General features: G+C 37.1%; 1 protein-coding gene across 6 annotated transcripts in view; it reads right to left on the reverse strand.

The window, feature by feature from the left end:
* The window catches only part of BTBD9 (BTB domain containing 9), a 301,113-nt gene that overhangs the window by 119,853 nt on the left and 160,029 nt on the right, over positions 1 to 21,231 (reverse strand). For all 6 annotated transcript variants that reach the window (XM_038394494.2, XM_043511609.1, XM_038394501.2 and 3 more), the window contains exon 7: positions 403 to 512. In XM_038394494.2, the coding sequence (XP_038250422.1) occupies positions 403 to 512 (110 nt within the window). The remainder of the gene's footprint in view (positions 1 to 402; positions 513 to 21,231) is intronic.

A 21,231-nucleotide genomic window follows, 5' to 3' on the forward strand; every position in this document is an offset into this window, starting at 1 on the left:
CGACAAAAGGCCCCAGTGTAGACGCAGCCAGAAAAGTGCTTCTGTAAGCACAGACAATGTTCTTTACGGAGGTCATATTCCTACATTAGTAGAAAAATTCCTTCTGTCAATGTATGCTGTGTCTATACTAGGTGGCTATGAAGGCATTGCTATGACACCATAGGCTCTGTAGTGCAGACACATCTTTAAAGTCATGTAGCCAACCTACAATGGAAGCAGACACAGGAATGTTCTTACAAACAAATGGGCTTTGCTTCTACTGGTACGAGTGGAACCCTAGGGTTGCAAAGACAAGATGAGTTCAGGCAATGAACCTGAAATGACTGAGAACAAACAAACAGTAGAGATTTACAAACAATAGAGATGATAACTATAGAATTAAAAAACAGTTGTATTTCTTACCTATAAGACCTTTCTCAAGAGTGAAGGTTTTGTTGGTAAACATGCATTCAAATGCCACAATATGGAAAACTTTGTTCACTGTGTTGTGGGTGCCAACTATTCGGATGTACCTAAGAGGAGAGAGAAAAAACAAGTTAAAGATGATGAAGACCCACTTTCCAAGTAACCAATGATTCATTAGGACACTGTCAGTGCTCTTGCCCTATCAAAGTATTTTGCCCAGCCACAAGAACCGGAGAATTGTTAAGAAGATTATGGATTTGACTACAGATATTGCACCTACTCAGAAATGCTGGTTCCAACAGAGCTTAGGAGAGTTACAGCAAATTTAAGAGCTGTGAAATGTATCAGAATTTTACAGAATTTGGATTAGATTTATCAAGAAAATAAAAACAAGACATCATCCAGCTCAAACATCAACTGTTTGTCCATAATACTACAACATTTGAGAACTACAAATAGCTGCCTGATTCTACTAATGGCTACAGAGGCTAATAGACAACTTTCCACCACAATGAAAGATTTCATACATTAAAAACAAACTCAATAAATCAATGTTGCTTCCCTACAGAAGCCATAAATTCTTTTATTGTAATGCTGCTTCTAATTCCAAATTGCTAAATTAACTCGACACATCAGACACCAACTTCTTTCTTGCAATACCTTTTATTAATCCCAGAAAAGTTATTTGAACAGTCAGGCTTCTGGGTTTCACTCTTGGTTATATAGCTTGCACTTCTGAACGCAAACGCAAAGTCACAGGCAGTGGCTCTTGAACAAAATAGCCTATTCACCCTTTGCATTACCTTGGAGGCTTAACCTTCTACAAACAAGTATTAACCTTGAATCAATATGCTCCCCTCATTTTCCAAAGGGATCTGACAGTTCAGAGGTTAATGAACAGCTGAAGTCATTATTATGAGTTCTGGAAAATCCCAAATGGGATACTATATGCTATCTTGGTGGATCTAAAAAAACAACCAGGAAAATGACTTGAATAGATAGCATTTCTCCAGTTATGAATTATCCACACTGAAGGAAGGTGCATATTAAATGAACAGATTTCAATTAAGAGAAAGCAGAAGCTGTAAGACGTTAGCAATATCTTTCTCTCTGCGGTGTAAAATAACCTTTCATTTATCTAATGTAATTTTAGTTCTAACCTAATGGCTGTTCGCTAATACAGTAAGCTTGTCTCACGTTCTTCATCACTCCAAGTTAACTAGGTAAAGTAAATGATGATTTTTTTTTAAGCCCTTAACTAAGAAAGCTTTTTGTACTTAGAGCTATTTTTCCTTCTAATTTTATTTAGGTCCCATCTACATACCAAAATGATTGTGTTAAAGGAACAATTCTTAAAAACCACTGTTGATAAATGTTTCAACTAATATATATTTTTCATTAGTGTAGGCAGAGCGGAATTCTTTAAAATGCTTTTAAATAAGTGGTTTACGAAATTTTTACTACATCCACAAAGGCGGCTAAACTATGTAAGCTGAAAACATTTGAAAAATCAACTTTTAAAATAAATTTCCTAATGTGATTTTATGTTGCAGATAGAATTTAAGTCTATCTTTAGGCAGTCAGCAAATACATTTATTTATTTTATCTGCTGACTGTTTCAAAGTGTTGACTTATTTAAAATTTATTACTAAGTACACTTTTTGGCCAACTTGTGTGACATGGTAAACCATATTGAATTTATGAACTTTCTCCAACAGGGAGCTGTAAGCCTCTACCTGCGCTACACATGATGCAAAACATGTAATGTTAACTCTTGTGAGTACCACAACTTTGGCCCTTGCTGATGGCAGTCCTGTAATGACAAAAAACTCAGTCATGTGATTTTTGAGGGAAACTCCTTCATACAGGGAAAGTGTACTATACTGCATGCCTAGAGACCAAAGTTCTAATCCAAGTTCTTTCACTGACTGCTGTTAATATTTCTGAAACCTTCACAACCCTTATAATGAATCAAGACTTCATGCCACTATGTTGGGGGGAACTATCAGTCGCGCATTTCACAGATAGATACCTGAGAGTACACACACAGTCATTTCAGGCACAGCTGGGAATAGAATATAACAGAGCCAAATATTATACACTTTGCCACACAGCATTTCAGAAGATCTTCTACTTCTTTAGCTTAAGCGGTAGAAGTTCATGCTTTTACATCTAGCAGTCTCAGATCTGGTCCCCTCAGATTACCCACAGGTATTGTTACATTTGACTTTGCTGACGATAACTCTCAGATCATACTGCTCCCAGAGCCAGAGCCAGAAACCAAAATACTGTTGCTCAGAATTTTACTGCAGTCTCAAAAATACTTGCAAAGTGTATGCTGTCTCCCTGTATAGGCTGGTCCCCATAGAGAATAAAGGAATGCTCTTTTCCTCCACCAGTTACTCCTAAAGTATAGTAGGAGAGATCAGTGCTGTGAATCTGAAGGTTGTCAAACCATGCTTATGACCCACATGGAAGTGAAAAAACATATACATATATGTATAAAAGTTAGTAAATTAACCCTGGAGTAACTGTTGGCATAATTTTATATTGCAAAACGTATTTAGAAGTATTTACAACATTTGGGTGTTGTATTATTGTTGTATTTCTGGTGTTTGTATCTTTCCCTTTAAGGATAGGGTGTGGTACTCTTCTGTAGAGTCTTTCAGATTGAGAACAAGGTGCAAGAGATTTTGCTGGTAAGTCCAGAGAGGGGAAGAACCAGCCTGTGCAAACTCCAAAAAATTCAGAAATTACAATAAACCTATCTTTCAGAAGGCAAGCATTATTATCTAAAGTGTAACATTAGAACTTATGGGGGACTGAATGTTTCAGGGCATTGCTAATGAACAAAGTTCTTCGCTGTTGGTATTTACTGATTTTCTCAAAAAAATTCCGCGTTTTGAAAATGCCAGCATTTGGGTTTTACTGATTTTCACCCAAATTTTGGCTTTTTTGGGACCCATAAATGTTCTGTGGAAGAAACACACAGGGCTATGCTGAAGGGCCAGGGTTAGGAGGGTAACGGAAGGCTGCATTCCATGAGTAGTGATCCCCCACCCAGAGACTGAGCCCACTGCTGACCCCAGCCCTTCGGCACAGCCCTGTCCACTTCCAAGGGCCACGCTGAAGGGCTGGGGTCAGGAGGGGTGCTATCTGGCAGAGGAAGCAGATGGGCTCCTTGTGGGTGGTCTCTACTGCCAGGACCAGGCTCCCTGCCCATCTAGCTCTCCAGTGGTGCAGGTGCAGCAGCCATCAACTGGTAGTTAGCCTACTCTGTGCAGGAAGCCAGCAGGGACTCTGTGAATGGGGAGCTGAAGATAGGACCCTGGGATCTGTGGCAGGATGGTCAATGCTTCTGGCCCTTCAGAACAACCCACTCTGCTTCCACTGTGTAGTGAGGGAGCGAGAAGAGCAGGGAGCCCATTCCTGGCAACTGAGACCACAACCACATCAGTAACCCCCGCCCCAGGAAACCCTTTTCTGCCCATTGCCCTTTGTTTTAGATTACTTACTTTCTCTGTTTTAAAAATTTAGAATAAACACTAATACATTCCCAGGAAATTTTGAAAAAAAATACCATAAAAATCCAAAACGAAGGGCCTTACTAATGAGCTACCTCGCCTTTCACTTGCAGGTTGTCAGTTTGAATCCTGCTCAGTTCATTAGGGATTAAAAACTGTTCCCATCTATAGATGCTTGGTACCATTTACATGAGATGAGATTGATGGGTTTCAGTTCCAGCTCCCACATCACAAACTCACCACTACATTTAATATTAAACTGTAAACTCTTCATTAAGTGCTCATACAGTGCCTAGCAAGATGGGCCCCTAATCTCAGCGGAGTCCTTGTAAAAGCTCCTGCAGTGGGGGTCAACAATGCATAACTCACTGTACAGTTGCAACAGTTGACAACACTGTAATTGTCAGACACATATTGGGAGTTGGAAGGGGGAGTTCAAAAATAAGACAGGCCAAACGCATTAATTTATTATTATTTTTATTTCAATCTCACGATTTTGGGGCCAATATCCTGAGTTTTTTTGCAGGGTCTGACTCATGATTTTTTAACTTTTGGGGTTAGCAATAACTAACATATCATGCTGTGCTATGATTGTGCCAGTTCTTACCAGCTAACAGATCAGAACCAGATCAGCATTTGGATGGGATGCTTACAAAGAAAAGCCCAGGTTGCAGGAAATGAAACAGCTGATTTAGTAAGCAACATTCTCCCTTCTGAGTCAGTACTGAGCAAGTCCCCCACCTTGTATGGCTATTAGCACATTGCCTAAAGAAGGTGCTATTTTTAGTATGAACTGTAAAAAAACCAATGTTTTGACTACCTACAATTATTAAAAGATCCCATGGAAATATTCCAAGAGGAAGGGTGTTAACTTATGCATCATGATCAAATTCCAATACAGGCAATTAAATGTTACCTCCTTAAATTCCCCCAACAGTTTCAGCTGGATATGGTATTTTTCTTCATTTACTGTCCTATACAGTTATGTATTGATGGCGTGCACTATTAAATAGTCATTGCATTCTACAACAAAAGGTGTTCAAGTGATTATGTATATCTTGTGTATATATATTCTAAGACAAAACTATGCAGAAATGGCAGTAAAGTTGAGGATATATAAGAGTAACGTAAGGGTAAAATACGTTATAGAGATGTTGCCATTATCCCAAAACCAAGCATTGGAACCCGAGGAAATTCAGAAATACAGCTGCATTGAAAATAAATTCAAACATGTTAAAAGGTATAGAAAGGGAGAGTTGTGGCACCCCAACCATCCTTACTGCCTCCTAGTGATGCCAAGCAATGAACATTTTAGTTTTTGGTTCCAGATTAAACTGATTTTTAAAGATCGTTCTCCCCTCCCCCCAACATATATATATTTTTACCTCTGATCTATTTACAGGGCAAAGTTGGATTCTTTTGATGCCTTAACTCTGCATTTCCATACCTTAACATGTCTAGATTTCTTTTAAGTGTAATCTTTGGTATGAATTTTCTAGGTTTGAAATACCTGATTTTGAGATAATTGCAACATTTCCGTAATACTTTTTCACCCCTAAGTTTCTAGCATTTACTTTCAAGTGTAACTCCATTTCATCACAGTTTTCCTGAGTTTCCTTGTTCTTTTTAAAGTTATTAAGTTTCATACATGAACACTAAATAAGAAACTCAAAGATAATATTTCTATACAATATTTCTAATAGCTTGATGATATGTAGTATCAACCTAGAATCATTTTTAAAAATTTTAACTTTCAAAGGGCAAATTCATTGGTATACCAGAGCACTGCAAAGCAACCAAACTAATTAAGCTGGGTTTACAGCTGCTTCGCATCTCTAGAGAGACACAAAGCTTCTGAAATCTACTGGTGAATCTGGCCCTTAATTTGCAACTGACTAAATGTTTTAGAGAGCTGTATTACATACACTGATGCTGTGTGAAAGGAAGGTTGCTCAGTGCCTCATCCGTGGGGTCTAATGTCTCTGTGCTTTAAGGGGCAATGTCTCCCTGCTCTCCTGGCTCATTTGTGCTGGCAGTGGACCCAAACTAGCTGGGCCATGGGGAACCTCCCAGCACCGATGCCCAAGTTACCATGTGGTGAAGGAATCTTTAAAGAGCAATGACAGTTCGGCAAGTAATTTACAAGCAAGAACTCTTCTCATCTGTTCTGTCTCCCTCAGATCACTTACTGATTGCAACCAAGAGAACTGCTGTGTGCAAATTAGCTGAAGATGAAGGGTGGTGATTGGTTGAGCTACCTCTCATGTCACAAAGATCGCACTTAAAAGCTACTTAAGCAGTTCACTTTAGCCTTTCTGTAGCTTACTTAAAAGCTTTTAGCTAAAAAAAATCAACAATAACATGGTTTAATTACAACTGATTTTCTTCAAATATAGCCTATGCACAGGATTTCAATTAATTTTAACTAAGTGGAAAGTTTGGAAAGTTTTTATTTCAGTATGAAATAGTGTTTCTTTATGTATGAAAAAAACAGTGTCACACACACACACACACACACATATATAATGTGTACACACACACACAAAATTTTTTTTAATACATAAAGAAGGTGAATCCCAGCTTTAAATGCAAAACAGAACTCTATAGTTAAGGTTGAGTCACAACCAGTGTCTCCAGAATATGTACAATATATTATACAAAATTTGAAAAGCACTTGAGAATACTTCAAAATGTAAAGAGATATATAAATGAAAGATATTAAAGTATATTACCTTAAAGGCATATTTTTACTACTACACTCACCTAACTTGTGAATATAATACCTATACTGGTACATGTTTAATTAATTATTTGCCTTTAACATTCACTGTAATCTCAGGAAATTAATATGTAAAATTCACAAAATGTATGACGTATTTTAAAATAACTTCCTCCGTAAAAATAGATAAATACATCATTAATCCTTCACCATTTAATTGACCAAATGGAAAGAATATTTTGTAACTTGTCCAGCAGGAAGTGCTGCATGAAAAACATCATCTCCATAAAAGATCAATAGCATCCGCACTGAAATATAGCCAGCCTATACAGCTCAGCACCCAAGATGCAAAATTCATGCCAGATCTCAAGCCTTCATCAAAACTTAATTCTCGTTATCCATTTACCCCTGAAATAAACCCGTAGGTAACTCTGAGCAATCAATAAAATGGCCTGCATTTATTCTTATTATATAATTTACAGTAAAAAGAATGAATATTTTCAAAGCTTTCTGTTCTATGTCATGGCACAGGAACAATGACAACACATACCACACTTTCTAGACAATTATTTTTGAATGAAAGCTGGAGGTTTTACTTGTTTCTCTTCCCCTTTCAATGTCATTTCTCAAATACATAGGAGGCTGAGATTTAAGCTGATAATAAGGACACTGCAGATAACTGACTTTATCAAGTCTGTAGAGGGATACTGCTGGAAAAATAGAATGGATGTTCCTCAGTATCTCTAAGGTCCTCTGCAAGAGCTTAGCCAGATGGAAGATAATTAAAACTTAAATAAGGATAGGGAAGATACATATGCAACAAACTGACCACCACTGATGCAAATGAATGCTAAAGGCATAATTCCTTATCTAGCTATCCATAATTACATCTTTATCTTCCTCTTCTTCAACTAATTCTACCCAATAACTAGGTTCGGTGCACACATGAAGATTAGGGCAGGAAAGGAATACTGTTCAGAGTTGACAAACAGAAAAAGAGTGGACAGTACTTGAACTTCCAAGCTAGTTAAATTATGAGGGGCAGAACAAAGTGAAAGTTGGAGTATCTAAATCAGAGGTCAATCATCCAAAGATACAGGTACTTATACTTCTCACAGCCATATTAGTGACTGCCCCTTCCCTCCCTTAACAAAAAGCCTCTATCTATGGTGTGCCATTTTGTACCTCCAGTCCCTGCCTCCTCCATTCATTAGTTTAAGCTCTAACATAAAATGTAGCTTTGCTTATCTAGGATGAAGACTATGATTTGGAGCAGCTCATACTTCATTACAGTTCAGATTGTACACAAATGGAATGAATGGAAAGCAGTGGGCACTCATACAGATATTGGAAAAGCTTAAGACTCCCTGATCTAAGCACTGGGAGGCCTAGACTATAGGCATCTCTTTGTGAGCCCAACATGCAAGTCCTAATGCAAAGGTTATCATCAAAGTCAATATGGAACTAAAAGTGTGCCTGCCCTGCTCTGCACTCAGTAGTAAGCTTCCCTGTAGTCTGGAGGAACGTTTAGCTCTGGGAGTTGTGTTACATTTCTGCATATTAGCTTGAGCCTCTCTTTTGGGAATTACAGGTGCATGTTTTTTTGTACAACCTTGCAAATCAGTTTCACACTGACACACCCCTTTACACAGGCAATAAATATTAGGACAATTACTCATGAAAATGACTGCCTATAATAATTTAAGTGTTGTGTATTCACTGAGCACTCAACTTAGAGTTCAGCAGTATTATGGCTTCAATGTGGTTGCAGTGCACTATTTAATCAAACACGTAGTCTCAGCAATGTCATCTTATAACCTGTAATCCTGAAGTGAAAATAACTGTACCTACTAAAATGCAATTCAAAATTGTCACATTTTCCATTTAGCTCGTGGAGGGGGAGTAATGCAGCACACTACCAAGCTGAAGATCTAGGTCCAGGGAGTGACCTTGAAATTCTTGTCCCTAAGCCAAATGGAGATTAGTATGTTGCAGCTACATCCAACTCTTTCTGTGGGAAGAATGTAGCAATAGGCAAGAAATGAGGCTTGTACAGAATCCTCTCTAGGCTAATCAACAGAGCATTACTAATTGGGATAATCAGAAACCACAGATTCTGCTCCTCTGGTTTAAGAAATCTGGGAAAGGAAATAAAATAAACTAAAATAAGAGAAAAAGATTACACTGACATGAGATACTGCTTCACATAAACATGAAAATCCTCATTCTGTTATATATTTATCAAGCGATGCCATTAGTCAAACCTTGCAAAGAAAGGGAAAAAGAGAGAAATTTCTTGCTCTTTATTTAAATATCAACCAAATAAGCAAGAGAACCTCATACAGTATCATGCCACCAACTTTGAAGAGTTTGAGATAGCAGCAGCAGCTTTAATATGACCCAAGAATATTCTATATAACAAAAAATAAATGGTTTGCAGTGTTCTCATTTGACAAGGGATAGGAACGTATATTATAATTACACACCAAACAACGTATCTTATCTTGAATAATAGCTAAAAGTATTTCACATTAGTGATCATCTATAATAAAACCTATTCCATCAGCTAATAGTTATATATTTCTATGTTAATCTTCATAGTTAGAGTATTTAAATACTATTATCACAAAAGGTACTTACTGTGATATTACTACAATAAGGAATTAATAATATAAGAACCCAGCTTCCTCCCAATAAATCCTGTATTTTTTTCCTCTCGGGTTTCTCATTAGGTTAAAAGCAGCACTATTTCCTGCCTTAATCTTGCATTCTTTCATGTGGTAAGAATTTATTCTAGATATAAAACCATTAAATGCACAGCTTTAACAATTTACTCTAGCACCCTGATTTTTAAAATCATATTTTCACCTCAGGGGTATAAATTAAAGTCTATGTTTCATTTGATCCAAATAGCAAAAAAATGTCATTGCCTGACACTGGAAACATGATCTCCCTCCAACAAAGCAGAACGGATTCAGAATGTCTGGTACATCTTGGTAATGGACAAACTAACTATGTCTGAATGATAAATACCAACAATACACAGATACATTCAATAAACAGATAGGCTTAAAAGCCTCTTATGAACACTTTTCAACCAGTTACACTGAAGAAATTTGCTTTCATGTAAGTAATTGTAAACAATTGCCTAAACACTGGAGAGATGGTTCAGAAATACATCAATGATGGCGTGGTAATGCAACCATAGTTAAGGTTTCACAAAGATTTCCATTTTAAGAAGGAAAATTAAATTCTCTAAAATCTATTTAAATCACATTTGATAGTTAAAAACATTATCATCAATAAATTAAGATGCAAGGCAAGAAAATACAGGGGTTTCACATTTTGATCATTTGTCACATTTGGATTGCTCATGACATACATCATCAGAACTGAAGTTAAGACATATGGTACTGACAACATAAGTTATGATGACAGAATGTCACAGTTCTTTTTCTACAGGACTTGAAAAGATGCACTTGTAACCCACGCTAACACAGTGGTGGTTTTGGTCCTTTAGCTCAAGCAGTAAAGCTTCAAGTGGGGGAGAAGGACAGGAGCTGGGATGGAAGGAAGTATAATAGCAGAGGGGTGTGAGAAGAATAGCTTAAAAGGATGGAGACCCAATATATAATTTTTAAATTTTATATTTCATATGATAGTTTCATCTTGATAAGCTTTAAAGTAACTTTATCAAGATGTAGATGTCAGAAGATAAGATAGAATGCACCGAATGCATCCGATGAAGTGAGCTGTAGCTCACGAAAGCTTATGCTCAAATAAATTTGTTAGTCTCTAAGGTGCCACAAGTACTCTTTCTTTTTTTTAAGAAAGAAAGGTTACTGTAATTGCTTTGTTTCCAAGAATAAGAAACTGGAGGTGATGACACTGATCATAAGTTTGAACTTATTTTTAATTTAATTGATGAATGAATATTGAGTGATTGGATGTATTAGGGTTTTTTCCAATTAGCTATTTTTATAGGATTTTAATATTGAACTTTTCATAAACTGGCGACATAACATTATCTTAAGACCTTTCACTCAATAAGACCATACTAGCTTCTTCAAAACTGGTCTCATGTATCTGGAATTTTCATATTTTTGGGAGGTCACAGATGGGGCACCCGCATTCTAAGGGCACCTTACCTCTCTAAAACTGTGTGCAACACAAAGGTCAGCTGTAGGCAGGGGGCGCTCTGAAGATGCTGTGCCTAGGAGTGCATAAAGGGTAAATCCAGCCCTGATGGCACAGTCAATAAAGTCTGCAAACTATAAGGATCAAGGGTAAGACCAAGAAACCTCACCTACTGGATCAGTGAGCCATGTGAGGGAAGACTGACCTTCTTGAACCTCTAAGGTTAGCCACCTTGTGGAGAAGAAGCCACAACATCAATAAAAAAAAGCTTTGATGATATGTTTTCTTGATTTTATTTTTGTGTGTTTTATTAAAAGTTATAAAAGAGATACTGAGTTACATTTCTTTCATCAAGCAATATAGGAAATTAAGGGCCTGGGGTGAATGCCAGCTGGTCAACCTAAAAGCCAGACCAGCTCCCGCTAATTAGTCTTTGGTGCTTGTAAGCAATCAGAGACAGGCTTGGGGAACAGGGACAGAACAATCTATAACTGCTAAAGCGAACACTCCCCTCCAGGATCTGGAACTGAATTGAGAATTTCTGAGTCTCAACAATCCCCTGCTCTCAGCACATAGCTGTGAAAGCCACCAGAAAATTGTCTCTCTTATCTACCACTAGTGGCTGCTCCACACAGAGGGTGGCAACCTGCTACCAAATACTCCAATAGCTCAAGTGGCAGAGGTCAGTATTGTAGATCTAAAGACTCCACCTGGGCTGATAATCTATGCTGGGGTCAATATGGCTCCCCACCCTAGAATTTCAGAGGATGGGTCAGCTTGTTGTTTGTTTGTTTGAATCTATGTGTTTTCTTTGTATAATGTTCCATGTCATCCTGGAGAACTGGATTCTATCCTTGCTTCTGCCACAAGTTCCTTTGTGATGCTGGGCAAATTGTTTAAATCATTTTTTTTTTTTACTGGTGTCCTATAGTTCTGTATCCTTCATTTTCTGCGTGCTCAATTTGAGACATCTGGAGGCAAATTTGCAGAAATGCTGAGTGCTCACAACTGCAACTAAAGTTGATTAGTACTATGCTTTGAAAATATAAGGGGCTATAAAAATGTTAAATACTCTGAAAAATCAGGCCCTAGGTGTCTGCCTCAAGTTGGGCACTCAAAATTAGTGGTCACTTTTGACTATTTTAGCCTTAATCTCAATGTGCCCCTGTTCCCCTTATTCTGTAAAACAGGGATAAAATACCCTCTTTACCTTATAGGTGTGTTATGAAGAGAAATTCATTAATGTTTGTGCAGTACTTAGATACTATGTTGGGAACATCATACAAAAGTCCATGAAGAAAATAATGTTGCATTCAGTGCAAGGATCGGATGGTGAGTGGTAAAATAAGGCCAGGGGCCACACATTGAATGACATGCATAGAAAGAAATACTGAATGACTACCCATTCAGTGAACATGGTCCATGCTGTGCACTGAATGAGGCAAGACGTTCTGTAGGGGAAAACAAATATGTGATCATATAATTATAGATAATATCAAAACGCATACTCTCAAAAGGGCCCAATTAAGGTTGCACAGGCAACTTTAATTCTGGCATTTATTAACTTTTGAGAGCTTGATTTTAAAACCTTAAAGGTTCTTTTAATGTAGTTTTTTTGTATGTGATATACATATAAGGTTTACGACCTAACATTCAAATACACTGTCTTGGAAAGAAAGTTTATTTTTGCTTAACTTAGTGTTTATTTTTGATATTTCATTTATTTTCTCTTTTGTTTATTTTGGTTGTTTTCTCCATGGAGCTTGGAAACAATAGGTGACAAATAAGCAGGGGTGGGAGTGTTGGCGACCAATAACTAATCCCTTTTCTGTATCCATTCTGTGCTATTGACAATAAATCTATCCATGTGGGAATACATTAAATCTTTTTTATTGTTCAAAATATGTTTGAAACAATCTTACCTATTTTGAAGACTAAAAGTAAAATATAAAAAGTTCAGTATTTGGGTTTTTTTTAATTAATTACACTTTCACCAACTTAAGTATTCAGAACAAAAAATAGGTTCAACTTTAAACTGGGTAGCCTTCCCCCAGCTTATCAGATACATATTTGCATTCTTTGTAGAGTTTTGAACTATAAAAAAACACTATATTTTTAATTGATGGCATGGTGCCAGAAGTCTGGGACAGGTATCTTTTATTCTGCTTAAATCAACATAAATTAATAGGTGTATTCATTATCACCTGTATCCATGCAAACTCATTTTTCTGCCATTCCCCATGCTTGATGTGTATCACTGGTTAAAATTTTTTCTCTCTCTTTGTACACAAGATCCTTGCATAGACTAACTTGTGCATCCTGAATCATATGTTCCTTTAAAAGGTCTGATTCCCAACTGGGGATGTGGGGGGGGGAGGGAGGGATGCTTGTGTGCTTGAGAGTCATGTAAACTTGGGTATAACTGATTTGGTCTACGAGACAGGAATGGTAAAGAATGGAGTGTGCAGCCAAAAACCTGGGGCCAAACTGTGAATTTTAATGACGTCTCTCTCTTTCAGAGCAATGACAGACACAAAAGAGGAGTACAGACACTAAAAACACTACAGGCAGTTTTCCCAATGAAATTAGAAATTGTTCACCTTCCTGTCAGAAATGCAGCATTTACATACATCACATAATTTCTATAAATCTTCCTGTGGTTCAAGGGGAAAAGAACCACAGTTCAAGGACTGTATTAGTTCTCCTGTCAACTAACACTCCCATCCCCATCCCACCCCAAATACAAAGAAAAAATACTTCTTTATAAAAGGAAACCTGCATCACTTTGGCATTTAAAAGATTTTTCTGTAGCGAAGGGAACGGTACTGAATAACTAAATCTTTGCCATTTGACAAAACATTTAATTTTGCGGTTTGATCCTGTTTGAGAATAATGGATACTTCTAGCTGCCTATAAATTATAAAGGTTTTGCTTGTATTTTTTTCAGACTCCTCTACTCCTCGTTGGTCATGTTCCATTTTTTCCACCAATTGCTATGACAGCAACGCCATGGAGGTCTGCTGTTAAAACTTTCCTTATTTTAATAAAATATTTGTTTCATGTTAATGTGAATACAATAAATAAGGTATTTATTTTAATTGCACAGAACAATTAAAGTGGTCTGTTGGCCACTTGGTAGAATATGTATCCATAAACAACTGAATGAACTGCATGAACTGATATACACATCAGCGGTAGGAGGACAATCCCCTCAAGTTTTACTTCTCACCCAAAAAGTCATCTAACTGCACAGGCAACTATCATGACTTGCACACTTTATTGCAGATACAAATGCTTCTGATATCTTCCTAAACAACTGCACTGCATCTTACTTCTGCTGTTTCATTTGTACAGTTGACCCACTTCATTCCCATAACAGCTGCTGCTGAGTACACTATAGATTAATTCAGCTGTGGATATCCTGGAGGACTTCTAATGCCACACTTCAGTCAGCTGCCTCAGAACAGTACTTGGAAAATGTGTGCTAAGGCACAAAAATGTACCTATTGTAATCCCCTTTAATCCTTAGAGTTGTAACAGCAGCAATAAAATGGAGACAAACATTAGTATTGCTTAGGCATAAATTCTAATCCCCTAAAAACAGTGAACAAGAAAACAATCTAAAAAGTGGAGAAGACGTGAATGAGGAATATCTTGCATCAGTATCCCTTTCTAACTTACTGGCTAGTGCACCAAGAGCAGATAAAGTTTTGTTTGCCTTTGACAAAGTGGGTTAATGCCAAAGAAAAATAAATTTGATACATATAAAATATAGGTCCAAGCCAATTTTGGGTTTTGTTTTCCATGTGTGGGACAATTTATAGAAGAATGCCACTACCAGGACTACCTAGCTCAGATCCCTTATAATTATTTAGAAACAAGTAACATTCACATTCTGATCTTTACCTTCCTTATCTTACAAAGCTCCTGCTTTATAGGTGCTCTTCAGGTTATATCATGTACAGCCCAGTAGACAAGGGCATTAAAAGGTCATTGTGTGTTTGTTTCTCACTAGAAAAGGAAACAGCGTCATTCACAATCATCTACACTTTTTCTTGGCAACTCTGTCACATGCACAATCCTTCAAACTCAATCAGCTGAACCAACAGACTCATGGCAAAAAGATAAAAGAATGAGAGGGGGGAAAAGGCTTACTAGCCTTAAACAATGTGCAAAATGGGAACATCATACCTTAAAAAGGTATGAAGCCAGAACAAATGTGAAAACAATACACTTGGAACGGAAAATCTTAAAAAATATACCGAGTCCATTTTACCTGACTGGAAATCCCTGCTACAAAGCTATGAAATAGCTCATAATGGCAGCAAACAACATAAAATGCTTACACAAAACTCAACCATTTAACACTTGCAGGTAAAATATATCTAAACCTGTAAACGTCGCACAGGAGCAAATATATTTTCATCGAAACAACTGATTCAGATACAAGCAGCAGTCTAATAGGTGGTTTCATTAACCTAATGCATTCCTCCCAGTAGATTCACTACACTGTTTACCCCAAACCTTCATATTGCTGGTTTTGCCTGGATCAGTTAAGGGAATGAAAACATTGATGCAGCTGTGTAACGGTTACATACAGTGTGTAGTTGCACAAGCAGCTACACACTGCATTTAACTGTCACTACACTGTGCAACTGATATGGTTCTGGAGATATTTAAACAACTGAGCATCTGCAGAGATAGAAGCATAATTAAGAGACAGAGAGTGGCACGACATAGTTTTCCATTTCCAAGTCAGAATGATGAGTTTGCAGGGAAATAAAAATTTTAAAATAATTCTTCATTTCTAACTTTAGATTAATTTTCTAAATAGAAAAGAATAAACCTGCCAATATAAGAGATAAGCCCAAATCATGCAATTTGCTCAAAAATGAACTTCCAAATTGTGTGTGAGAGCGTATGCATTGACATTCAAATCCTCAGATTTGAACCTGTCTCTGGCATTTTAATTTCAGGTGAGATCCCAAAATGGAATGGACCTGTTATCCTAATAACCTTTGGATGTGGACCAAAGAAGCAGAAGTCCTATAACATCAGCTGATCTCATGTGACTTTTACCATTTGGGTGCAGAAATCTTGTAAAAGTGGCTAATGAGATTTTGATGCCATCAAATCTGTACTTGAATCATAGTTCTGGTTCAGCACTGGTTGAGCGCTAATCCTACATATAAAACCTCCATGACAGGATGAAATCTAACACAAAAGCATCGAGAAGATATATATAAGATAGAAAGTTTTGTGTGTGCACCAACACAAAGTTCACGTACACAAAGCGTATGCACACTACAAATAAAATTGATGCATAAGAAGTTTATGTGCATGGCATAGAGCACATAAAATTTCTCTGCTGGTAACAACTGGCACATAAATTTTCAGTTATGACAAATAATGGCTTAAATGACCCAAAATTCAGACATTAAAACCCCCCTACATGTTGCACCATATCTACTGAGGAAACACCTCTCCAGTAAATTTTTTCTAATTAGACATTTTTTTAAGATATCAGTAAAAATTAAAGGTTGGATTGCCAAGGACATATTTCAGCCAGAGCCCAATTTTAAAAAAATCCCATTAAAATTATGAAAGTAATTAAATTAAACCTACAAAAAATTCAAAGGGTACAAAAATTAACACTGTGTGAAATTTCACACTGACTGGCTAGCTAGTGTTGGAGGGGAGAGGGGTGCAAGGAGAGGAACCAACCAACCAACCAAAAAAAATCCCAACCCTTCCTAAAAAAAAAACAAATTTCTCCGCACTCCCTCCAAAAAACCCACCAAAGAGATTGTACCCTATTTTAAGCCGAGTTTTGAACACAATCTTAATGATGAAATTGGTATTAGGTTCTATAAAATTAGGTGTCACTTCACACTAGCCCATATCATGACTGCAAAAAGACTCAGATTATTATAAATTATATTATGCAGGCAATAAAATCTCAGGAAACTGTACCATACTGTTAAGTGACTACAGTTATCAACTGTACCAACTAAAGATGCGTCAAAATCTTACATGGACTTGAGGGGTTGAAGGTTCAGCCAAACGCATGCTATGAAGTCACACTTTAAATTTATAAATCCCAGAATTTAGAATAGACAGTTGAAAATGAAGTCCATGCTTTTTGACAGAATAATCTGAATTTCCACTAAATACAACCTATACCTTAATCTCTATAAACTTTTAAAAATGTCATTCATTTATTGTATGCAGTGTAGTTGTAGCTGTGTTGGTCCCAGGATATACAAGGTGGATGAGGTAATATCCTTTATTACAGTGTTTTATTGCAGACCCAAACTTGGGATGTCGCTTGTTCAGGAAAAGCCCTTGGCGGGCTGGGCCGGTTTGTTTACCTGCCGCGTCCGCAAGTTTGGCCGATCGTGGCTCCCACTGGCCGCGGTTCGCTGTACCTGGTCAATGGGGGCTGCGTGAAGTAGCACGGGCCGAGGGACGTACTTGCCGCCGCTTCCCACAGCCCCCATTGGCCAGGTACAGCAAACTGCGGCCAGTGGGAGCCGCGATCGGCCGAACTTGTGGATGGTGTACGCAAGTTTGGGTCTGTGTTCGCCTTTACAAATTGGTGAGGATCTTTATCAAGCCTTCCCCAGGAAAGGGGGTGTAGGGTTTGAGGAGGATTTTGTGGGGGAAAGACGTTTCCAAGAGGGCTCTTTCCCAGTTATATATTTGTTAGAAGCTTGGTGGTGGCAGCAATAAAATCCAAGGGCAAAAGGTAAAATAGTTTGTACCTTGGGGAAGTTTTAACCTAAGCTGGTAAAAATAAGCTTAGGGGGTTTTCATGCAGGCCCCCCACATCTGTACCCTAGAGTTCAGAGTGGTGAAGGAACCTTGACAGACAAAAAATTTGTTATTGGATCAGACAATGGTGAAACAAGAGGTCTCAGACACAGGCCAGTAACATGAGCAGCAGAAAAAAGTAAAAAAAAACAAACACTGTTAAGGGCAATTTTGGAGTAACCAAGTCGTAGGGGAAGTTCTTTCCAATGCTGGTCAATCCGTGGCTGTCTTATACTCTGAAGCATGGAGGTTAAATCTATTAAATCAACACATGGAGGGGTTTCATTCATTTAATGGTGGACCTGTTCTGATGGTAAGGCTGATTATGATTTTTGAAAACTTAAAAAACAGAAAGAGCATGAAATTTGATAACTAACATCTTGAGAGAATGAATTGATGATTTTTGTTTATAAACTGGCTTCTTTTATTGTGATCAGATTGGGTTTTAGCAGCTTCATGGAAGAAATATGTAGTTTTGTACAGTTCTCATTCAACAAAGATCTTTTCACATTTGCAGGTGAAAACTGACAGCAACATGGAGCCACTAAGGAACCTCTTCAGTCCACAGCACTGCAGTTACCAGCCTTATTGACACAAGCAGGATGCAAAAAGAAATTTTGTCCCAGAAGTGTGTCAAATACGTAACACTGCATCTTGTGTTCCTGGATGAGACCAGGGAGCATAAACCCAACTTTGAGATTACCTAGACCAAAAGAATTGTGCTGAAGACTACGTCCTGCCTTAAAAAACTTATTTACAAGCCAATATTGTGACATTTTCATTCACAGAAGATGTCTATAATGCAAGTGCTTATGGTATGTTTCCACCAGCTATTATGCTGATTACCCTGTAAAAAGAATTTTTAGGAGAGTCTGACTGAAGTGTTTCTTGCTTCTAAAGTGCCTGAGATGAACTCATTGATAGAGCAAGGTTAGCCTACTTTTCCATGAGGGGAGTAAATGAAGGAGTAAAAAAATAAATAGAAAAAAAATAAAAAGCAGAGTCATAATACAAAGTCTCAAAATACATTGTCTCAAAATAGCCTTTCGTTCTACATGCAGTTTTAAATTTTCATCTTTGATGTTTTTTTAACCACAGAGTAATCTTTTCTTCGAAGTTCTATGAGAGAGTATCCTATCCCAGTTTGTGCTTAATAAACAAGCCAAAGTCTAGACTGTATGGTCATTTACGTTAACAATGGTAAAGATCTCTGAAGTTTACAGGGTAGATAGTCATCTAAGATTTTTCTCAATAGATTATTGCTTTGATTTTGTGAACTTTGCTGTAAATGATCATAAATCTTGTACAGATATAATAAAACTTTTTAAAATGAATTCAATACAGACAAATAATTTCACACTTAATGAGCTACAGTGTCTGGAAATGCTGATCTTGCTTTCCCCTTTGCAGAACTTTCTGCTTACAGGTCAAACTCTCACTGAAGGTTTTGGGTTTTTAAAACACAAAACGATCCATTAAAAAAAACAACATACTAACCAGATTAACCAAACTTGGTAAATCTGACTTTTTTTTTAATATAAGTAGTTTAGAAAAGGATTAAGAGAGGACTCAAATATATACGGAAGTATACATTACACACTGTATAAAATGGAGACAAAACTCATTATAAGCCATAGAAAGCATCCTTTTCAGATAAGCCAACCTATCTTAAAATTTCCAGAAGTCCTTCAAAATATATAAAAGAAAATAACAATTAATTCTTCTAGAGCTTTGAACTTCTGTGCCTAATGAGAGAAATTTGGCATTATACCAATTTGTAAAATCATTGGCTACCTGTCTATAGTTTTTACTCTTGTCTATTCCAGTTAATCAGTAAGTGTTTTGTAATCTGTATTACTTTTCCAGTACACTCAAGAACTAGCTGCTAATTACTGCGGGTCTGAAAAAAGCAGCGTACAAATGACAAAAGGAATACATTATTTAGGGGGTTATTCATCAGATACAGACAGTGCATTAGATTCAACCTTGAAAGTGTCATATGACCAGTTATTTTTAAATCAAATTGTATTTTACTGGAAATAAAGGTGGCATGGCAAAAGAGCACAATAAATTCACATGAACAGTAGGTCTATATTAATCTGCAACAAATATTTCCAGTTACCTCAGCAAGAGCAGTTCCTTCCCAACCAGAAAGATGGCTGCATCTTAATAGTTTGTGAAGAGCTATATAAAAACCTTCCAAAATCCAACTCCTGGAAAACAAGCTGTGTGTGTTCGTGTGTATTATTATCCCCACGTGTGTGTGTGTGTGTATTATATATATATAAAATACACACACATGTACATATGTACATGTATTAAAGTATTCTTCAGAGCACATATTCAGGAATAACAATTACTTAACATAAAAGACCCTTGTCCTTGCTATTTATTTCTCTCAACTCAAATATCTTTCTCTGCTGCGATTCCTTTTATCTGTAGAACAAAATCATGTTTATCATCTACAGCTCATCACATTTCTCTTGCTGACTGAATTAAGGGTCAGCAAAAAACCCTAAGTTGATGAATACACAAAGGGAACAATTGGCACTGCCTCACCAATTTAATGGATTACAGTGGGTATTCTTTCATTGAGGGGTTACTCATCAGGCTAAAATAATTTAGTGTTTTGTGCGTTGTACATGAGATAATTTTCTTTTGCTAAAATTCAACTCTGTGTCTCTACAGCTCTAAAATATTCTAGCATTAAAACCATTCTAACAACATGTAGCAGTGAAACATGCAAGCACAGAGGTAGCCGACTCAAGTTCAGGAAGCACCTATTATCATAATCTGTTTGTATTACAGTTGCACCAAGATGCCAGACTGAGATTGGAACCCCATACTGTGGTAGGTGTTGTATACATTGCAACAGACAACCCCTGTCCCAAGGAGCTACTGATCTAAATAGACAAAACCACCAAGGGGTGGGGGGAAAGTTAGTATCATCCTGGTTTTCCACATAGGGCAATTTACCTAATATCTCTGTTCCTCAATGTCATATTGGAAATCTACACAAGAACCAGGAATTAAACCCAGATCTCCTGAGTCCTAGAGCAGTGCCTTAAGCAAAAGATCATCTGCTCTCTCTACAAGCCACACCAATGTTATACCAACTTCACATGGCCAAATATTCTAAGAAAATGTTTTTAATATGTCATCAATATTCACTTCATTGTGAAGGAAGGGAGAGAGCAAAAGGACTATTAATCACTGAAAAAAAGGGAGAAAGGATTTCTGACCAGAACATTCCTGTTTTGTATGTAATAGGAAATAAATGAATTTCTTAATTTTCTAATCTTTCTATGATTTGTTCACCTGCAGAATAATTACACTCACAGGTTGTCCCACTTCAAATGTAGATTAACATCACCCCGTCATTATCTAAATAAATTGGTATTGAGAATTAGCCAGACAGTTTCAGTCTGTTAAAAACATGTACTATGAATGAGATGAGCAGAAGCTGTTAGGTTTTTATCAAAATTATGAAAATTAATGGAATACATATTTTTGGAAGTCAGTTTGCCCTTGTCTGCGTCCTTGGTTGGCATCTCTTATTTTTTAAACTAATCACACACTTCTATTTGGTACAAATCTGTTGTTGGCCACAACTCAGGTGAAGCAAGACTGAGC

Source organism: Dermochelys coriacea, chromosome 3, assembly GCF_009764565.3.
Source record: "Dermochelys coriacea isolate rDerCor1 chromosome 3, rDerCor1.pri.v4, whole genome shotgun sequence".
Lineage (NCBI taxonomy): Eukaryota > Metazoa > Chordata > Testudines > Dermochelyidae > Dermochelys > Dermochelys coriacea.